General features: G+C 36.0%; 1 protein-coding gene across 9 annotated transcripts in view; it reads right to left on the reverse strand.

Moving 5' to 3' along the window:
• DCLK2 (doublecortin like kinase 2) overlaps positions 1 to 21,075 on the reverse strand; it is a 144,168-nt gene that overhangs the window by 116,719 nt on the left and 6,374 nt on the right. For all 9 annotated transcript variants that reach the window (XR_199858.3, XM_004758034.3, XM_004758033.3 and 6 more), the window contains exon 2: positions 8,412 to 8,746. Coding sequence is in view for 8 of the 9 variants with exons in the window: in XM_004758034.3 (XP_004758091.1) it covers positions 8,412 to 8,746 (335 nt within the window). In the remaining variant the exon portion in view is untranslated. The remainder of the gene's footprint in view (positions 1 to 8,411; positions 8,747 to 21,075) is intronic.

The following is a 21,075-nucleotide window of genomic DNA, read 5'->3' on the forward strand; positions in this document are numbered from 1 at the left end:
TTATGTGGATTCCCTGTATGTACAAAATTAAACATGATTTTCTCCTGTTAATTTGTCTCATGTCTATTTGATTCTGAAGCCAGCCAGAAGAATATTAAAGGATAGAGAAAATTTTTTCCTCCCCAACATTTGGATTTTCCAATAAGAATGTGCTGATTTTACTTGGGGGGTAATTTCCTCTTAAAAGAAAAAAAAATGTATATAAAAATATGGATAGGGATCCTTAATTATATTAAAAATAGTGTTAAAATGGAAGGACTGTACATTTGAATTTCCTATATTTTCTAGACTTTCAGTAATCGTATTTTTAAATTTAAAAAAATTAAATCTATAAGAAACTCTAGAAGTCATTTTTTTGTCAAACATATAATTACTCCTTAACCTGTTCTTTTCATTTTGCAGATTCTACTTAAAGGATAATTTTGCCTCACAATGTATAATTACAAAGACTGTAGATGAACCCCAGGTAAAAGTGCATCGCTCTAAAACAAAAACAAAAAATCTGAAATAACCTGATTAGCCCATTAGCTGTCTTATCCCTCCATCTTTATAGCTAAAGCCTTTCACAGAGCCTGACTTGAGAAGACTTACAGCACAACTGTGAAGTGTGTTGGTGGGGGGAGGGGCTGGAACACACTTGCTGGGTACGAATTCCAGCTCCACCACCAGCTGTGCATGATTTTGAATAGCTTACTTTTATTTCTGTTTTAGTTTCTCCAATGTAAAATGGGAATTGTAATACCTAACTCCTAAGGTTGTTGTGAGGATTAGCAGAGAAGACTAATATAAAGCACTGATGCCTGGCGTAGTAAGCTACTAGCTTTTTAGCTAATTAAGCTGTGAGGTATTATTCTAAGCATTGTAAAATACATATGTAACAAACTGTATTTTTAATCATCATTATAATCACTGAAAAATACATTTTAATAAAAATGAAGTGAATTTAATACAATTTTATGATCCAAACATGACTCCAGTTTAGACATCAAAGGATATATAAGGAAACAAAACAGTTTGCCGTGATGTCATTTTTATCTCAGCTACACTTTACATTGCATAATTCATTACAAGTTAAATTGTTTTTCTTAAACATCTCTTCTCCTAATTTGCAACTGCAGTAACTACTAACAGAATTCTGGTGTTTACTCCAGTTTCCCATTAAAAAGGAGAAAATATTATTTAAATTCAAGAGAAACTGTTTATACAATGGACACCAGAATGGCAAAACAGAAATTTTACTTTGACAAAAAAATAAGAGGGATATCTAAGTGTTTCCTTCTTTCTTCCCACTTTCTAGACCACTCTTTGAAAAGAGGTGTTCATTAGATCAAAACCCAAGATTAAGGTTAGTGATCAAAGAACAAATGAGTATTTTCTCCCTGAACTTCCTGAAGCACTGAAAAATCCCACTAGTTACTCTTACTCTGTTGATTCCTGATTGGGATACATTTTCCATTGCCTGAGACAGATCGGGTCTACCCACACTGTAGAGGTATAAATGTATCTAATAAGAAAAAACACAGTCAGCTGGACCTCTATTATCTACAAAAACAAAATGCAAGCATTGGGTGCAGTATGAGAATTAAAACCAAACTCTGTCCTCTTCCACGTCAAGGAAAAATTATATCAGGATTAAATGAAACATAAAAAAATACTCAAAAATAGATATCAATTATTTGATTTTTATGTAACAATTTCTGAGAAGAGATTGCTTTAACTAAGAATGATCAGGTCACTACAAAGAAAAGAAACTTCACTACAAACTGTGCTGCCAGAAAAGATATAAAAATAAGTTATTTATATTATGGCACCCGTGAAATAATTAAACTTTTGAAAAAGTGAGGATGGAAACCTTCATAAACATTGATTGATAAAATGAAGGCCCTCCAATGATCCCCAAGGAGGATCCCACTGCATGTAGGTAACTTAAGATTGGCAGTGGTCCCAAAATCTGGAAGTATTTTACCCCCAAGCATCAACTGCTAGCAATTTCTGAGTCTGTTTTGCCTCTGCCCATGACAAGAATCAACTTGTTCCAAAATTCTACTAAATGTGTTTCTTTTATGTTAAAACTCTGCTGTTTCTGGGAAAGCTAAAAGTTAGAATTTTTTACACATGTGGACAAAAGCTATATTTGGATCTTTTATTCTCGTAACAGAATAAAGACAGTTTTAAAAGAACTCCCCTGCTGCAGTTTATTATAAGTAAGTAACTCCTTCGAAAAATTTTAAAAGTAAACCTCCTTCTCCTATTCAATTCCTTTAACTTAAAGATTCAAGATCTTATTTAAAAAAGAAAAGCATTTAATCTAAATTAATTGTAAGTTAAAAAAAACTACTTAGGAATAGTCATGACTTCTTTTTACAGATTATTTCCTAGCCATTTCATCTGTAAGTACATAGATTGTGCATTTTTAAAAAAAAATTGATAACCATAGCATCACTTTTAAGTAGTAAATACTTAAAATCCTACAAGATTAAATCATGCTTTCTTAGACTTCTTTAAATACATGTAAAAACCACTTGGGACATCTTTATTTAATCCCCTATAAGGTGTCCTGCCCAACTGTATGTTAGCGTCATACAACAAAGACAAATAGTTTGAAAGCTAGGACAACAAAGACTATAAACCATGACATGCTGACACACCTGTCTCAACCAGGTAAGAACTAGACAGACAGGCTAAGTGAACAGCTCTAAGTTTTGAAATAAAGTTTAGCATGTGGCCTAAATGGTAACAAAGTTAACATTCAAAGAAGAATTCCTTTTGGAATCACTTCACTTACTTGACACCACAATTTCTGAATCTTAACACTATTGACCCTTTGGGCCCCAAGAATTATGCTGTGTCTGTTCTGTGCACCAGAGGATGGACAGCAGCATTCCTGGCCTCTACCTACTACATGGTAGTAGGCTCTCCATCCCCAGTCATGGCATCAAAATAAAGACTCCACTGTATGAGGGACAGATGGTAACCACTTACTGCAGTGAGTACTGTGTAATGTAGAGAACTGTCAAGTCACTATGCTGTACACCTGAAATGAATATAATCTTGTATGTTAACTGTACTTCAATAATAAAATTTTTTTAAAAAAAGGAAAAGATTCCAGACACTGCTAAATGTCCCCTAGAGGTGAAATGGTACTCAGTTGAGAACCACTGCTCTACACTAAAGAAAACCCAAGACTTAACATGGATAAAACTCTAAAATTTCAACAACACAAGTTGAAGTGATTTATAAAGAGATAGAAAATGCATGAGTTAGTTGTTCTAATTAAGTCAGACCTTGTAAATGAATTCAATACAACCAGGAAGATGTGATCATCCATTTTGATGAAGAGAAGTTCAAGGGACATTGTTTTAACAACATAAATGCTACTGGCACAGGACACTTTAATTAGGGAAGCTCTCAAGTCCATAAAAGATAACCAAGGCCCCTTAAGACCCTAGGAGGTGTCAGGATGAGATCAGTGACTATTCATGATGAACTGCCTCTCTCTTCAGAGAACAGATCATTTTACAAGCCATAAAAAAAAAATGATTTTACAAAACAAAATCAAAATGAACACGGCCCGTTTAAAGGTTTACGTTAATCTTAAACATAAGACAATTTTCTTATGCTATTTCAAAGCAAGAAACAAATGTTCTCATTATAACACATACCAATCAAAAATTCAGACTTCAAGTTTTAAATTGCAAGTCCAATGTTTTATCAGCATGGCAAGAACACTATAGCTTTTAAGGATACCTGGCCCTCTAAAAATATAACATCCAAAGTTGTGTCTAGCAAAAGTAAAAGCTACAATTTTTCCAAAGAAATATTTTGTTTGAAAGTTTGAAGAGATCTCTTTTCTTTGCACATGGGAAATAATGTTGTAAGCTCTATTAAACAGGAATAGTGGCAAAGTGATTCCTGCAACACTTTATTGCCACATGCTAAATTTCAAAGATTAACTCATAATGTTTTACTCTTTACAACTGATCGGAATCAGTTTTTTTCCTTCTCAGTGTTTATTTTTTGCTTCTAAGCGGACATGAGAAAGTAGAAATCAGAACAGCAAATACTGGATTTCTGATGGCAACTATAATTGTGTTTCCTTCTGAAGTAGTTTAAAAAAAAAAACTTCCTCTACTTCTCTTTTTTAACTCAAAATTGAAAACATACTACAGAGTTGTTTTTCTTGATTTTTCCACTCAACATCTTCCCAGGTCTTCAAACATCCCCCAACTATAATTTTCAGTGGCCACTACTATATTCTATGGTAATATCATTTAGATGTTTTCTATATTAGGGATTTTAAGTTGTTTTCAATCTTTTGCTCTTATTGCTGAAATGAAAATTCTTATGCACAATTATGTTTGCATCTTAGATGATTTTGGATAAATTCCTAGAAGTTAGTTTACAAGTTCAAATAGTAAGAACATTTGGATAGTTGTACAAAACAAATTGCTTTCCAAAAAGATTAAGAAATTTATACGTCCATCTTTCTTTGAAAATGTCAATTCACTGCAGATCCAAAAATAATAAACATTTTTTTAAATCTGTCCATTTTAAACATCAAAAGCACCATCACATTGATTTCATTCATTTTTTTAGACATTGAACATTTTTTATACTTTGTATTTCCAATTCTATCTTTTCAAATTGTGTCATCTTTTATTCACCTTGGCATTACAGTGTTTTTTAAAAAATATTAAACTACTATAACTCAATATAAAAGACATAAGCCTTGCTTATGATACCCAGAAGTTTTTATTTTGTATGTTATCCAACCAACCTCTCCCCTTGTGATTTTGCACAATTTTTATGCTTAGAAAATCCTCTCCCATTTCAACCCAACTATTGATATATTTTCTTCTACTTCTTTTGTTTCATTTGACATCTATATTTTTAAAACACCTGGAATTTATTTTTGCTATAGTATGAGGAGGATGATTTAATATCTGGTAGTGTAAAAGCCCATTAATCATGATTTCCAAATTTTCTCCCTCTTTTTCCAGATTAGTTTTTGAAATCACTTAGGTATTCATTCTCCCAAAAATCTCATTTAGATTCTTATTGAAATTGCAATAAAACTATAAATAAAAATCAGGGAGAATATGTAGAAGAATGTTGAATGCTGGTGCTGTCAGGCGATTATCCCATACCTGCTATAGATAATAACTTCCCGTGTTGTATTTGTTTACGCCAATACATTGGCTTTTTGTTTCAGATAGTATTTCTTTGAAGTGTATTAGAGAATTCACCCTCAATTTGTTACTAAATCTTTAACTGAATGTCAGCTTTGTATTTTGTCAAATGCCTTTGTAACCTTTCTGGGATTCTGTATGCCATTATGCTTTACCCTCTAGATCCCATGTATAAACCGGTTTCTTAACAGTAAACCGTCCTTTAGTTCCTGTTCTTAACAGTACAGTCTTCTTCAACATGTGGATAATCTGAGGTTGCTTGTGCTTTAGTTAACATTTTTTTTAAAGACTTTTTTTTTTAAATTTATTTGACGATAGAGATTACAAGCAGGCAGAGAGGCAGGCAGAGAGAGAGAGGAGGAAGCAGGCTCCCCGCTGAGCAGAGAGCCTGATGTGGGGCTCAATCCCAGGACCCTGAGATCATGACCTGAGCCGATGGCAGAGGCTTTAACCCACTGAGCCACCCAGGCGCCCCTTTAGTTAACAATTTTATGTATTGATATTTCTAGTCCAGAATTTCTCTGAAGATAATTTTTTGGATAATTATTAAAATTTCAATGATTGCCCATTTCAATTAGATGTTCAACTTCTGTATTCACTTCCATTTTCCCTGAATAATATTCATTTAGAGATTTCCAAATCTGGGTCTCAATTTTTAAAATCTCACCTGAATTTACTGTTTATATGCCATTCAGGTTGTTGAATTTGGCATATTTATGATTTCTGTTTTCTTTTTGTTAGGTGTCTTAAATGTTTGTCTCTATATTTCCTGTCTTCCTGTGTCAACCCAGAATTAGTTGTTTGAATTACCAAATCTTTTAGTTTAATTCTATTTAAATACTTGCAGAACTAATCTTAAGGTGTTTTGTGTTATGTTGTGCTATTAACTCAATCTATAAAGTGTCTACTTCCATTCATACTGTGAACCTATCTTGGACAGGCTGCTATGAAGTGTTGTGCCTTCCAATCATCAAGGTAATTAATTAATCAGAAAAGTCATAAACTCATTATGATCTACTGGAATTTTTAGAACTTATTTTTTAAATTTTGTTAATGTTTCAGGAAACAACTGACTAACTAGATCTAGTGTTATGAAATTAGAAAAGTACTTTAACTGTGTTTTTCAGAAGGCGCTGCTCCAGTGTTTCTCAGCACTATATGAGCTAAACACTTCAGAATAAATTAAGTGTGTTATAGGGAAAAAACAAAATGGAATGAAGAAACAAACTGGATGCTGGAAACTATAAGGTCTAACACAATGTAAATACAATTTAACTTTATTGGAATTAGGAAAAAATATACCTCGGAAGTCTTTCTCTTTAGGAATAATCTGATTGTGGCAAAACTCTATATTCATGCATTCTTGAAATTTGCTCAATTTTTCTTCTTTAGCCATTAGATTTCCCAGTATATAGATTTCTTGGTATATATTTGGCTTGCCTTTTCCTGTGTAATTTTTGTATATTTTTTCAGAAATGCTGATTAATGGGGCACCTGGACAGCTCAGTTGGTGTCCGACTCTTGATTTCAACTCAGGTCATGATTTCAGGGTCATGGCATCGAGCCCTGCTTTGGCCTCTATGCTGCATGTGGAACCTTGCTTCAGATTCTCTCTCCTCTCCCTCTGATCCTAGTCACCACACACACACACACACACACACACCCCTCTCTCAAACAAAACATAAACAACAAAAACAAACAAACTAAAAAGAAATGCTAATTGCCTCTCTTGTGCCCTATGAAATTATATGGACATTTTTATGAAAGAAAAGTACGTTTTTGAAAGGCATTTTCCATATTATATGTAGGTGGGGAGGAAAGGCTTTTCTAAAAATGTTAAATATCTTTAATTTTGACTCCTGTGATTTACCAAACCCATAATAACTCTACTAGTCAATAGGTGTTATTATTCTTAAACAGAGAACATCTTTTGGATGTTAGTGAAATGTAGTCTTCTGAGGAGAAAATGTAAGTTGGAGAGGCTTCCCTCTGAAGTCTACATTTCACTAACATCCAAAAAATGAATAACGCAATTAAAACATGGGCAGAAGACATGACTAGACATTTTCCCAAAGAAGACAGAAACATGAAACATGAAAAGATGCTCAACATCAGTCATCATCAGGGAAATATAAATCAAAAGCACAATGAGGTATCATTTCATACCTTCAGAATGGTTAAAATAAAAAATGCAAGAAACAGCAAGTTTTGGTGAGGATGTGGTTTAAAAGGTGCTCTCTTGCACTGTTGGTGGGATTGCAAATTGGTGCAACCACTCTGGAAAACTACATTGAGGTTTTTTTTTTTCAAAAAGTTAAAAATAGAACTACCCTATGATCCAGCAATTGTACTAGGAGATATTTACCCAAAGGATACAAAAATGCTAATTCAAAGGGATACATATACTTGGATGTTTATAGCAGCATTGTCAACAAAAGCCAAATTATGGAAATAGCCCAAGTGTCCATTGACTGATGAATGGATAAAGAAAATGTGATGTGTGTGTGTATTATATAAGCATATATATTTATATAGATAAAAATACATATATAATAAAAATATTACTCAGTCATAAAAAAAAATAAAATCTTGCCATTTGGAACTACGTAGTTGAAGCTAGAGTGCTTATGCCAGGCAAAATAAGTTGGTCAGCAAAAGACAAAATACCGTATGATTTCACCCATATACGGAATTTAAAAAACAAAACAGATAAGCAAAGGGAAATAAGAGAGAGGCAAACCAAGAAACAGACTCTTAACTACAGAGAACAAACTGATGGTTACCAGAGGGGAGGTGAGTTGGGGGATGGGTTAAATAGGTGATGTGGATTAAGGAAGGTACCTGCGATGAGCACCCAGTGTTAGATGGAAATGTAAGTGCTGAATCACTAGACTGTGACCTGAAACTAATATCACACTGTGTATTAGCTAACTGGAATTTAAATACAAAATTAAAAAAAAATAAGTTATTTACATTTCCCTTTCAGTGACCATAAGAAGTACAGATTTCTCTATATACACTTTTGAGGTATTTGGATAAAGACACAGGTGAGCCACTCACATTTTTCAAGATACACGCTAATACAGACACACACACATCTCGCGTAGAAGTATTTGAATAATTTCTAGCAGACTATGAAATTCTTTGTCAAATACGTAACCACCATTATGCACGGGGAGTTCAACAGTGAGATGGAGGGCCGGGGGTTGGTAAACCTCCTACCTGCTTTCCGTCCAGTGTGCAGAGCCTCTTCACCACTCCCGAATCTAGTTTAATGGCTTCGGTGATGTCTGTCAACACCTGTTCAAAGGAATGAGCAGTCTTCTTATTTAGAAGGATCCGCACCGCTTTTCTAGGCTTCACTCCACTTCGAATCACAGTCACTAATTTGGGTTTGATGAAATCTTTACTTTCCTTCACTTCACTTTTCACTGAGGAGGGAGCAGCCAAGGCTCGTGTTGTCCCACCCTTGATGTTCACAGACCAGTTTGGATTAACATTTTTGGTGTAATCAACTTTACGAAATGGTTCATTTGATGCACACACGTAACTCTCACCTAAAAGGCAAAAAATCAGTTTAATTAGCGTGATTATCCCCATCACAGAAGCACTGTCTCTTAAGAACAAATGCTGGAGACCCATTAAGTGAACTCCTAAACGTAACAGGTGTACTGCAAGGGGAATTCACATGTTTTTCCTTTGGCATTCTGCCCATTCTCCCTTTCTATTTAAACATCTAGATTGGTTTTGAGAGAATAACACACATTACAGCTTGAAAAGCACTAGACACATGAAACAAGAGAGACTAGGGCTTTATTCTGATCAAATATGCCACCCTGGATAATTCCTCTGTACTTTGATTCTCAATATCATTGTCTGTAAATTGAAGCTGTTGAATCAGGTGAATTCTAGAGTACTCCCTAATTCCAAAATCTATTAATTAACTAAAAAAAAAAAATCATCTCGTTCTGGAAGAAATAATTGTATCACAAAATAACATATTCATATAAAGAAATGAAACTATTTTTCTCCTTACAACCACAAATTTCAGTCCCAATTGAAGAATGATACACACACCTCCTAAAATATATTTAGTCATAATATCCATTTACTTAATGAATGAATTACTGCAAAAATGAAGGAAGAGTTCTGACGGCTTGAAGAAATTTACCTCAGGCATTTTATTTCTTAATTAAAGAATGTGAATTTAAAATAATTAGCTCAAATAGACAACCTTCTCTATATCTACTTAAATGATTAAAGGATGTTAAATAGTTTAAAATGAAGTGTCTGGGTGGCTTAGTCAGTTAAGCTACCAGCTCTTAATTTTGGCTCAGGTGGTGAACTCAGGGCAGCCCCACACTGGACTCTGTACTCAGCGGGGAGTCTGCTTCTCTCCTCCTCTCTCTCCCTGCTCCCTCTGCCCCTCCCCCCACTCACGCATGCAGACAGGTGCTCTTTCTCCCTAAATAAACAAATAAATCTTTTTGAAAAACAAATAAAATGTGTTCAATATTCATGCAGACTTCTGCTTAATTTTTATTAAGTAAAACATAAAAACTGTACTATTTGTTGTATCGGTTTACCAACTCAATGTTCATTAATTTTAAGTTCCAAAATTAGAGGTTGAAAAGTAGTAATTTTTAAAAGGCTGAAAATCATGATTCATAATTTTATGTTAAAAAATCACACTTTTCTTTCAGGAAACTCAGAAGTCACCTAATTCTTTTATCCTCACCTGTTTGGTATACAGGGCAAGAGGATTTTCTCTAAGATAGTTTCTAACTCAAAAAGAATCCAGTATTTTTTCACATATTCAGTGTAACAATCTCACTATTGATAGAATAATCATATGATACAAGTATTAAGGGCTGTTCATGCTTAAAACAAAAATAACCAAAATGGTGAAAGGCAATGCCTAAGAAAAACCCATTAATATAAATATAATATTTAACTATTATCAGGATGTTCTTAAAATCCTAATGAATAGATAACTTAAAGACTCCCAAAGGCACACAAACAATTCAATAAAAGATCAGGCATATAAGAAGGGTCTAAAAAGAGAGGTAATGCCTTCCGTTAAAGGTACTTAGGCCACTGTGTAAGAAAACTAGGGAACCAGCCACAAGCTCTTCTGCTGCTTCCCCACCAGTAATCAGAAAGCTGGCATAACCATCACCATTTAGTTAGAGATTTTCCATCTCTGTAGGTTTATCTAAATGACTTTTCACAGTGTAATCATCTGGGAAAATGGCATGTAATTTCAAACACACATATGAATTTAATAAAACAGAGCTATACATCACATGCGTGTATTTAAAAGCAAAAATAAACACAATTTTGCTTTAATTTTATAGAGAATACAAGTCTCACTTTGAAAAGCTCTAAATAAAATTTAATTGTATGTTCTGATTCAAAATATTAAGATGGAAGAAAGAAAAGGAAATTTCAGCAAGAGACAGTGATTTTTTTTCCCCCTAAGGGCAGGGAGAAGTCAGCTGGAGAAAAGCCTTTCCCAATATAAAGTGAAAACACAATGATAAAAAGAAACAAAGCAAGAGCAAATTTAGTATGTCAGATTTCTTTGATCAACTCTGCACAACTGACATATCAACAAGGCGAGATGCCTTTTAAATTCATCTGTATTTAGCCTCTTTATACAAGTTCAAGACATCAGAATGAAAATAGGTAAAGGAAGTCTGTCTTGTTTATATATGGTTACAGATACATTTTAATTTCCAATCCTTCTCTCCCCTCCTCCCTTCATACTGTTTCTATTAAAAATGTGTAGATCAGTTCTATAAAATGTAAAATTTGGAACCACAGATACCCATTTTGGCATACAACATTTCAGCAAAAAGGTTCAAGACACAGTTTTGAGGTCACACCTGTGTTTCCATATACTGGGCGCCTAAAACCCTATAGCAGAGACGTCATACCTTGAAGACCATCGCGGTCAAGATACCCAGGCTAGCTTCCCTTGTTATGTCCCCACCTTGATCAAACAATTACCTGAGGGTAATTCTGTCACTAACATAGATTTGCCTATCAGGAGAGAACATGCTGACAAAAGAATTTAAGATTTTGGTTCCTTGGGCAGTTATAGCTCTTGCTGTTAACCAAATAATAATTTATTATTGTTAGGTACTAGGCACCTGCAAGACTGATTACAAGCAATCAGCTTCTAATCCACCAGATTCTTCCTATGGTAGGGATTCTGGTTTGAGATTTGTTATCCCCCTGCCAACTTGTCACTTTTCCCTTCTTCATCATCCTGGTAGAAACACCACTTTCTAATGAAACTTACTCAGCTAGAAACCTAGGCATCACCCTTCATTCTTCTGGCTTCCCTACATACTACAAGTTCTACCCACCCACTTCCTACTTGGATCAATGCAAGAAGGTTGGCTTCTGTTCATTCCCCAATAACATAACAAACAGCAGTGCATTTTATGCTATTGACACAGCTGAAAAAGTGTACCCTCAAGTAATGAGTTTTGACATCCTGATAAAATACTACATTCTGAAAGGATTTTTAAATTTTTTGTCAATACATAATAAAATTACACTGACCCAAAGAAGGAAAAGATAAGCATCTCATTTATAAATTAGAGCTAAATTAAGATATAAATAGATAAATGTGTGTGTGTGAACATGAATATATGAAAAATAAGCCTGTCTCTGAAGTCCAGAATTCATCTGACTTGAACAGCTAGAACTCATTATTATTATAAGCTGGTTGGTGTCCACAGTCATACCTGTGTTTTTCGCTGGGATATAATCTCAAATTATATCTGTATCAAATAAAGTCACTCAGAGACTATGGTAAGGTGACACCAAAACAAGTTCACTGTGCAACCCACAAAATACCAGACAACCTCCTGTCACACTCAGTGAATGACTGCTATGGCCTTACCAATTACAGCTTTTCCTCAATCTATTCTGTGTTCGCTCTAAGTTTAATGAGATACTCAGTCACAGAATAGTCCTTCCTTCTAACAACACCCAATACAGAGCAAGTCCTTGCTTCCCCAGATCCTCGGAAATTATCCAATCAAAGCCCATATTTTATGACAAGTCAAATACCTTCTTACTGAGATGCCCCCATGGTATTATACAACGTGCATTATCTTTGTTGCAGTGAATCATAAACTCAACATGTTCAACTATAGGTATCTTCTTGATGGTCTCTGGCTGAAGAGAACTGAGATACACACACACACATACATACATACTCATTCTCTTTCTCTCCCTCTTTCCGATAACAGTTCTTTGACCACATAGGGAAGTCATTTTGGAAATTATGATCATGTGAATACTAAATACAAAGAAAATTTGTTTTATATATGGAAAGAAGATGGATAAAAGCACAAGGTGGTTATAAAACTTAACTGTTTTCATCCACAACACAGAATAGAAAGTCTCTGAATTTCCTTTAAGACACTACAGTGACATGGATCTGGTTTCTTATCACTGATATTTGTTCAAAGACACTTTACTTTGTAGTTGGCAGACTGTCAAATTAAGTGCCTACCGTTGTGTAATACAACCTGCATATTAACCATTAATGTTCACCTTTACTCAACCCAAGACTCTGCCTCCTCTAAGAGGCAAGAGGATATTAAATGCTAGGAACTCTCCAACGTCTTGTCTCTGGAAGCCTTCATCCTCACAAATGTGTTCAGGCTGGGCCAATTTCTCCCACCTTGTCTCCCTTGGCAGTAATAGGGTAGCCACCTCCTACGGGATGTTGAGTACCACGTTTCCGTGTCCTCATACTGCAGTTTCAGGGACATTCTTCTCTCCTCCATTTAACTAGGCAGCCCTCTCTACAAGATTAGATACACATACTTCCCACCTTAAACACACACAAATCCTCCCCCTCTTCATTCCTCATCCCACTCTACCTAATGTGCTTTTGGCTTCCATTCACTGCTGAATTTAAAAAAAAAACCAAAAAACAAAAAACATAAAACTCTCCTCATCTGTTTTTTTCCCCACTTCTTATTTGCTCTTAAGCTACTGTGGCATCACTTTTGCTCTCTGCATTCCCCTGGCTGGAACACCCTGATCCCTGAGCATGTCTTTCCTAACTGCCAAATGCAAAGCACATCTTCCAAATTCACTGGGTGTCTTCTGAGGGCACTGGACACTAGGCATGATTCTCTTCTGCAAATCCTTTTTCCCTTAGCTTCCACAGTCTGATTTCTTTTGCTTTATACCTCTTACTTCTCTTGATCTGCTGTTTAGAGTCCTCTTCTCCCATTCATCTACTTCATCCTCCTTATACTCTCTATGGGCAAGAGCATCCACTCCATGGCTTCAAACACCACCTATATCCTAAGGACATTTCCAGCCTAGTCCTTTCTCTTGAATTCAAGCCACTTACTGAACACCTCTACTAGATTATCTATGGGTATTTCACATGCTACTGTCTAAAACTAACTTCATTCCCCATTACGGCCATCTTGACCTCAAACTCTCCTCTTCCTGAATTCCTCAACTTACTGAATGAAATCACCACCTATATAGTCACCCACGCAAAAATCAAGACTCCTGAGTCTCTTCTCCCTTTCCCACATTCTACAGAATTGACAAAACTCTTGAGCTTGGTCTACGTACCTCTGGAATCTATCCTCTTTGACTCTGCCTTCTTTTATTTCTCCTTGGATTAAAGTAGTTAAGTTCTCTGTGGGGCCTCACCCCCTCATCCCCCACATAGCTGTCACAGCAAATTTTTTAAAATGTGGAGCTGATGTCTTTTGCCTGCTTCACTGCCTTTAGAATAAAAACCAAACTCCTCAGCACATCACACACTTCCACCCTCATCTCCCACCACATTCCCATAGGTTCTTAAGTTAGTGTCATAGCAGTATATTTGCAATTTCTTTCTAAACTCATCATACCCTCTTATTTTCATTACTTCTTATATGTCTAAAATAACCTTCTTTCTCTTCTCATCTTGTCCCTTTTTAACTGACCAGTCAAGATTAATCACTCTTGGCAAAGAGGTAAGGCAATAGGAATTTTCAAACATTGCTAAAGGGATTTTAAATAGGTTCAATCACCTAGAAAAGCATTATCTAGTACTACATTTACAACATACACATCATACTACCCAACAATCCACCCCAGGAAAATATGCTGGAAAAACTCATGCACATAGACACTAGTGTGTATATGCAGAAGCAGGGCTCAACAGCCAAAGAGGAAACATCAATCCACATGTCCCAACAACAGGAGAACAGACACAGAGACTGTGGGGTTGTCTTATGTACAACTATACAGTATTGAAAATGAACAAGCAAGAACCATTAGCAACAATCTGGATGAATTTTACCAACAATGGTAGGAAAAGATGACAAAAGAATACATGTAGTAGGGTCCAATTTCTCTAGAGTCCAAAACAGAAAAAATTACACCATATCAATCAGGGATGCCTTCATTGGTGGTAAAAAGAGAGATAAAAGCAGGAGTCAGGCCTCTGTTATCTTGGGCAGAATTGGAACTAGGAAGGGATACAGGGAGATCTTCTCAGATTCTGGCAATACTCTGTTTCTTGACATGGCTGGTGTTCAAAACAACTCATTGGGCCATACATAGTTTTGAATCTTCATAATTTTAAAATAAAATTTAAAAAATTACATTCTTATAAAGTGTCTTTTTCTGAGCTTACAAAGTATCAATAGCTCATAATCATTTATTCTTTCTTTCTCTCTTCCAATGGTTCTTGGTGGAGAATTTTTTTTAATCAGCTGATTTTGCTGTAAAAGTACAGATGCTCAGACCTTACCACAGTTCAACTGAATCACTAGAATCACCAGATGGTGGGACCAGAATATGTAGGTAAGGGTTTTTAATTTCACAGGTGACTCTGGAAACAACTTCTCACTACAAACCACTGCCTGCACTGGAAATTCTTTGAAAAAAACTCTATCTTTTTCATACTCCCCACATCTACCACAATACCTGGTATGTAACAGGTACTCAAAACATGTTTGTCAATGTAATGACAAAAATGCGAACTTAGAAATCTCATGGTTTGGATTTGCATTACTTCTAGGTAAAACATTTGCACAGTACACTGTTGATACAGAATGACCCTAGAAGGCTCAGGGTCAGGCTCCTGAAAGATGTCATGCATGGCTGGAGATATTCTTAGATCATGCCAGCCCACCAAAATGCAACCTAAGGCATCTATGGAAATAAGCAGGATGTGAAGGCTGCCTACTTCTACTAAAGGTTTTAATTCATTTCAGACCATCAAAGCATCAAGAGTCCAGGGCACATGCTTACTTATTTATTTTTTAAAAGTCAAGTATAATTAACATACAGTGTTGTATTAGTTTCAAGTGTATAGGGTACTTTTCAGTTCAATAAATGTAATGTGTCTTTCAATCAATGGAATATGAATGCATGTACTTACATATAAAATATATATGTTTTTATATACATGAATGTTTTTAATAGCTAAATCACAGTAATTTGTCAACATTTAAATATCAATTTACTGTTAGAAATTACAGATAGTTACATGTAACCATATGTAGTTGGAAATTCAAATACAGTGTGTTTGGCTAGCCTACTTTTTATCAGTTCCTATAAAGTATCTCATCCACTTCTGTTAAAATATTTACATTAACTGCCTAACCCCAGTGATTAGTTTGTAATTACAAACTATTTTTACATCCATGGCAGGAGATGAATTATACAAAATGTGGACATTGAGACTATGACATCACTTGGAGTGGAAGCAAGCATTGAACTTTATGACACACGTCTAAAGTGCAAGGCTCTTCAAGCTTAGAGAAAAGACCCCTCCCACACATGCAGACTTAAATATAACATAAAAATGGAAAGACAAAGACAAAAGAAAGATTGCCTGACACTACAGATCTAATGCTAACAATAATCTTAGAAAACTTAATTCTTTCCTAACTTCTAAAACAGAGGAAAAAATTGCTTCCAAAGACATATAACCAAGGAAAATAAATCTGGGTATGCTGCATCTACAAAATGGTTTGATATCCTTCATCAAGCAGAGCATTTGTGAGGCTGTCCTACTGGGTGGATTAAAATGTGCTTATCTCCATCTAAAACACATGAGAGATGAGTTCCCACGCCCATCTGGCTAAGAAAAATACAGGATGAGGAAAAGAAAGACTGATTTATTATTCTTTTGTGGCAAACAACTTAATCTTTTTTTTTTTTTTTTTCACCCAGACTGCACAGAACCAAGAATTTAAACTAACTGGGGATCAGCAGAGTTAACCAAAGTGCACTGCTCTGGCCTTGAAGCCTATCCTACTCTGCGCGTCTTTGCTGTGTCACCGGACCATTGCTGTTGCATTCACAAAATGAATGTAATGGCCTTCGCTGAGGGGCAAGGGTGAGGACACAAAACAAGATTTCATCTCGAAGACCAATGCTCTTTTAATACCTCTGAAGGCAACTGGCTGAACCAAGTCATGTCCCCAAGTCTCATCCAGCAGTACAGTCTTTGACACATTCCATTGAGAAAGGGGTACAAAAATGACTTTGAACATCTGAAAATCTATGAAGAAACATGGCCAGAAATCCATGTTTCAGTGTTGAAATTTCAGAAAAGTTTAACTGAAGACCAAAAAAATTAAGTAAAAGTAGAAACAAAAATCTTACTCATGAACCAAAAAGCTTTATAAAGCTTACCAGCTGAAAAAGAAATTGCATCTCCTCTCCTGGTAGGATGGAACCCACAAACCATATCCAGTATCTGCTTTTTGTTCCTCACCCCTAGGGCAAGCATATTCCATAATTTACAAGAGTTCACTCTGACAATTTTAATACTGTGCTTATTTTAATGATACAACTTAAAATGTTTATATCATCCTATTCTGGAATATGTGAACGACTGCTTATAAATCAAATAAAGCCAGACCACTTGGTGTCCAGCTTCAACTCCTTTGGTACCAAAGGGTGTAACTTTGCTGGGAGTTAGTGAGGAAAAAGAGAAGCGAACTTAATCTCTGTAAAAGATGTGTTCACAGTAGGTTAAGACCAGAGGACGTAATTTTACCTATAGGAGTGGAGCTTTATTAACAATCCAAAACTGACTCCTGACATGGCATTCTGAAATACAGCACACTGAACTCAGGATTCAGTGCCATGATCATATTTGGGAACAACTTAGTTTGAGCAACTAGTATCTGCAGCTTTATACTGCTGTTTTTTATATTTTCATTGATTATGTGGTTTTGTTGATATTTACATTATCAGTTTGTTTAGGTTGTGTTGGTGTATAAGACCTCTAGTATAAGAATATACTTTTATATCAGTGATTCTACATATTTAAGTGATAATGTAATTAAAATAATTAAGGATATACTGAACTTCTACAAGTTAGTTGTTAGATTTTTTGCATTGTTTTTCATGTTAAGTGGCCTAAATATTGCAAAAGTTTAGAAACACTGCAATCTTACAGATGTTAAGGAAGAGAGAAAACTTCAAACAAAATGTGCCCATGTAATATTTCTATCTTTTTTTTTTTTTGGAGGGGGCAGGGGCAGAGGGAGAGGAAAAGAGAGAATCTTAAGCAGGTTCCATGCCCAGTGCAAAGCTCAACATAGGACTCGATCTATCATGACCCTGCTATCATGACCTGAGTCGAAATGAAGAGTCAGACGTACAACCAACTGAGCCACCAAGACATCCCCCATCTAATATTTCTAAAGCAACTGAGGCATAATGGATCAAGGGTCAGTCCTTCAACTGGCTCATCACCTAAGCAGAGGTAAAACTTTCCTTAACAGAGTTACTCCAACTTCTGGAGACCCTTCCTTAATACCTTCTTCCTTCACCCCCAATTCTCACTGTGAGTCTGAGAAGACTTGGCCCCAGTTTTAAGCAAGTGATTGATAATGAAGATGGCTCAAAAAGATTCAATGCCAGGGGGTACCTGGGTGGCTCAGTCAATTAAGCATCTGACTCTTGATTTTGGCTCAGGTCACAATCTCAGGGTCTTAAGATGAAGCCCTATGACAGGCTCCATGCCCCGCAGAGAGTCGGCTAGAAAGTCTCTCCCTCCTCCTCTGCCCTTCCTCACCCTCTCCCCACATGTTGTCTCTCAAATAAATAAGTATTTACCAAAAAAAAAAAAAAAGATTCAATGTAAGTGATGAAAGATTCAGACGCCAAACGTTTGCCCAAAAAAGAGGTGATGTTAAAAAAAAAAAAAAAAAGAGGTGATGTTTGCAGAATGGGAAGGAAGGGGAAATAGTAAACTATGACCACTGTCTTCAAATGTCTGAAGAGCTGCCGTGTAAAAGTCAGATAAGCCTTTTGTAGCTCCAAATGGTGGCTCTCGAATATAGCAGGGAGGTTTTAAGGACAGAAATTTTGGGTTAAGATGCTGAGGACCACCACCATTTATCAAAGAGCCACTGCATGCTAGGACTCCACTAAGTGTTTTATACACATTATAGGGTTCATGCAAAGCCTTCCATCTATTGGCCTGGATCACTAAACTACTGAGATGGGTTCACATCAGGCTATTTTTCAAGTTCTTTCTCTCTCAGAGGTTTGATGAACATGAGTATAAACTGTAGTAAAATTCCTTTTCTTCTTTTCTTGATTCTGTGCCAATGGGGCAAAATACTGTTAAGTAAGAAGACCAGGATGATGAACAAATGTATTGGGGAAGAGAGCATCATCATTGCCTGGAGGAAATAATTATAATTATTATTTAAAACTTAAAGTAACCTAAAATTTGTAAAACATACAGAGTGAAGGAAGAGATAAATTAGTGAAGATATTTTAAAGGTGTTATTATGAAGGGCACCTGGGTGGTGTAGTCAGTTAAGAGTCCAACTCTTGATTTCAGCTCAGGTCTTGATCTCCTAGTCGTGGGATCCAGACCCACATCAGGCTCTGCACTCAGCACGGAGTCTGCTTCTATCCCCCTCTCCCTTCCTCTGCCCTTCCCCCTGTGCTCTCTCTCTTTCCCCCCTCTAAAATAATGAATCTTTAAAACTTTCATTGTGATAGATTTTGGTTGCAAATTACAGTTTAATCAATGTATAAACAATAAATAACATAGCAGGTCATAACTGGAGATTATTTTAGTCACTTTGAGATGTTGGCAAAGGTTGTCGTGTAATCAAAATTACTTAAATTGATCTCACAGCCAATTTTTTCCTATTCCTTCAGTCTACAAAGTAGTGCCTTCTGACAAATTACAGTATGCTTAGTCTACTGCCTTATTCTTCCTCTGCAAATCTAGCCAACTGTCCAGTCTTAACTAAGAAAGGTTTTTTAAGACATCTATATCCACCTATTCCCACATATTAAAAAAAAAATCTAAAAATGACACAGGAGTAAAATAAATCATTGTGCTAGAGGTATTTATTGCATGGGACAAATAAATGAATAAAACAATTGTAGTCCCAGCCCACAAAAGGTTTACGATTTTCCTTTTCCTGAGAATGTTTTATGGAGAGGAACCTCCTACAAGTATTTGAGGGTTCTAAGAATTCTATCTAAACCTGGCCGCCTTTTTTTTTTTTTTTTTCCAGATTTTATTTTTAAGTAACCTCTATACCCAATGTGGGGCTCACAACCTCAAGACCAAGAGTCATGTGCTTTACCAACTAAGCCAACCAGGCATCCCTAAACCTGGGTGACTCCTAAAAAGGGCCATAAAACATGACAGCCAAGATCATTTCTCTTTCCTACTCTCAGAAGCATTTCCTAAGATAACTGAACTTTAAAGGGGAAAAGGTCTTAGCAATTACCATCTTTCATTTACAAATGAGGAAACCAAGGTCAAGGCAACTATACAGAACTATGCACAGACCTTATTTTGCAGTTGTACAAGATAATGCATTTTATTTCAGAACCCATACATGAAATATCCTAAAGCACAAATACTGTAAGCAAAGGGAAATGTTATTATTTTGATCTCAGGCCTTGGCTCCAACATCTGTTCCTCTGGAAAGCTTTGTTCATCATACTGCCCCACCTCCCTACCATTTCATTCACAGCACCTGAGCTAGAACCAGTTTGTGTATGCTCATGTTCACGACCCCTCTCCCTCTAGAATGTGAGAATCTTGAGGAAAGAAACTTTCCCCTGGAACAGCACTTGGAACAAAAACAGACCTTCAATCAGCAGCTATCGGAGATCAGTATCCGTAAGGTCTGGGAAGAGACTTCATAGAAGCAATATTGGAAGTGGGTCTTGAAGAACCTAGGAGTCTGCCAGAGAAGGCTTGCACACCTGAGATTCAATGTTAAACTGCCACTGGATCACTAAACTACTGAGATGGGTTCACATCAGGCTATTTTTCAAGTTCTTTCTCTCTCAGAGGTTTGATGAACATGAGTATAAACTGTAGTAAAATTCCTTTTCTTCTTTTCTTGATTCTGTGCCAATGGGGCAAAATACTGTTAAGTAAGAAGACCAGGATGATGGTATACCTTTAATGTATACTGCTTTAACTTCTATGTGCAAATAGCTTTTCACCCATGGGGTTTATGTTTCTTTCCTCACCATAACACATTTCAAAGAAATCATTTTCTATCATTATCATAAAAATCTATCTTTCGGTGATGGGGGGAGGGACTCTACCCTAAGTTGGGTTCTTATTGAGACTCATTTTTACTTAGAACTCTCTCAGTAACTATATTTTGGCTTAACACCTTCAAAGAAGTTGATCTAGGGGTACCTGGGTGGCTCAGTTGTGAAGCATCTGCCTTCAGTCCAGGTCACAGTCTCAGGGTCCTAGAATGGAGCCCGTCATCAGGCTCTCTGCTCAGTGGGGAATCTGCTTCTCCCTCTCTGCACATGTTCTCCCCCTCTCTCTCTTTCTCAAATAAATAAATAAAATCTTGAAAGGAAAAAAAAATAATAA

This window comes from Mustela putorius, unplaced genomic scaffold, assembly GCF_011764305.1.
Source record: "Mustela putorius furo isolate JIRA1106 unplaced genomic scaffold, ASM1176430v1.1 tig00000242_pilon_pilon_pilon, whole genome shotgun sequence".
NCBI lineage: Eukaryota > Metazoa > Chordata > Mammalia > Carnivora > Mustelidae > Mustela > Mustela putorius.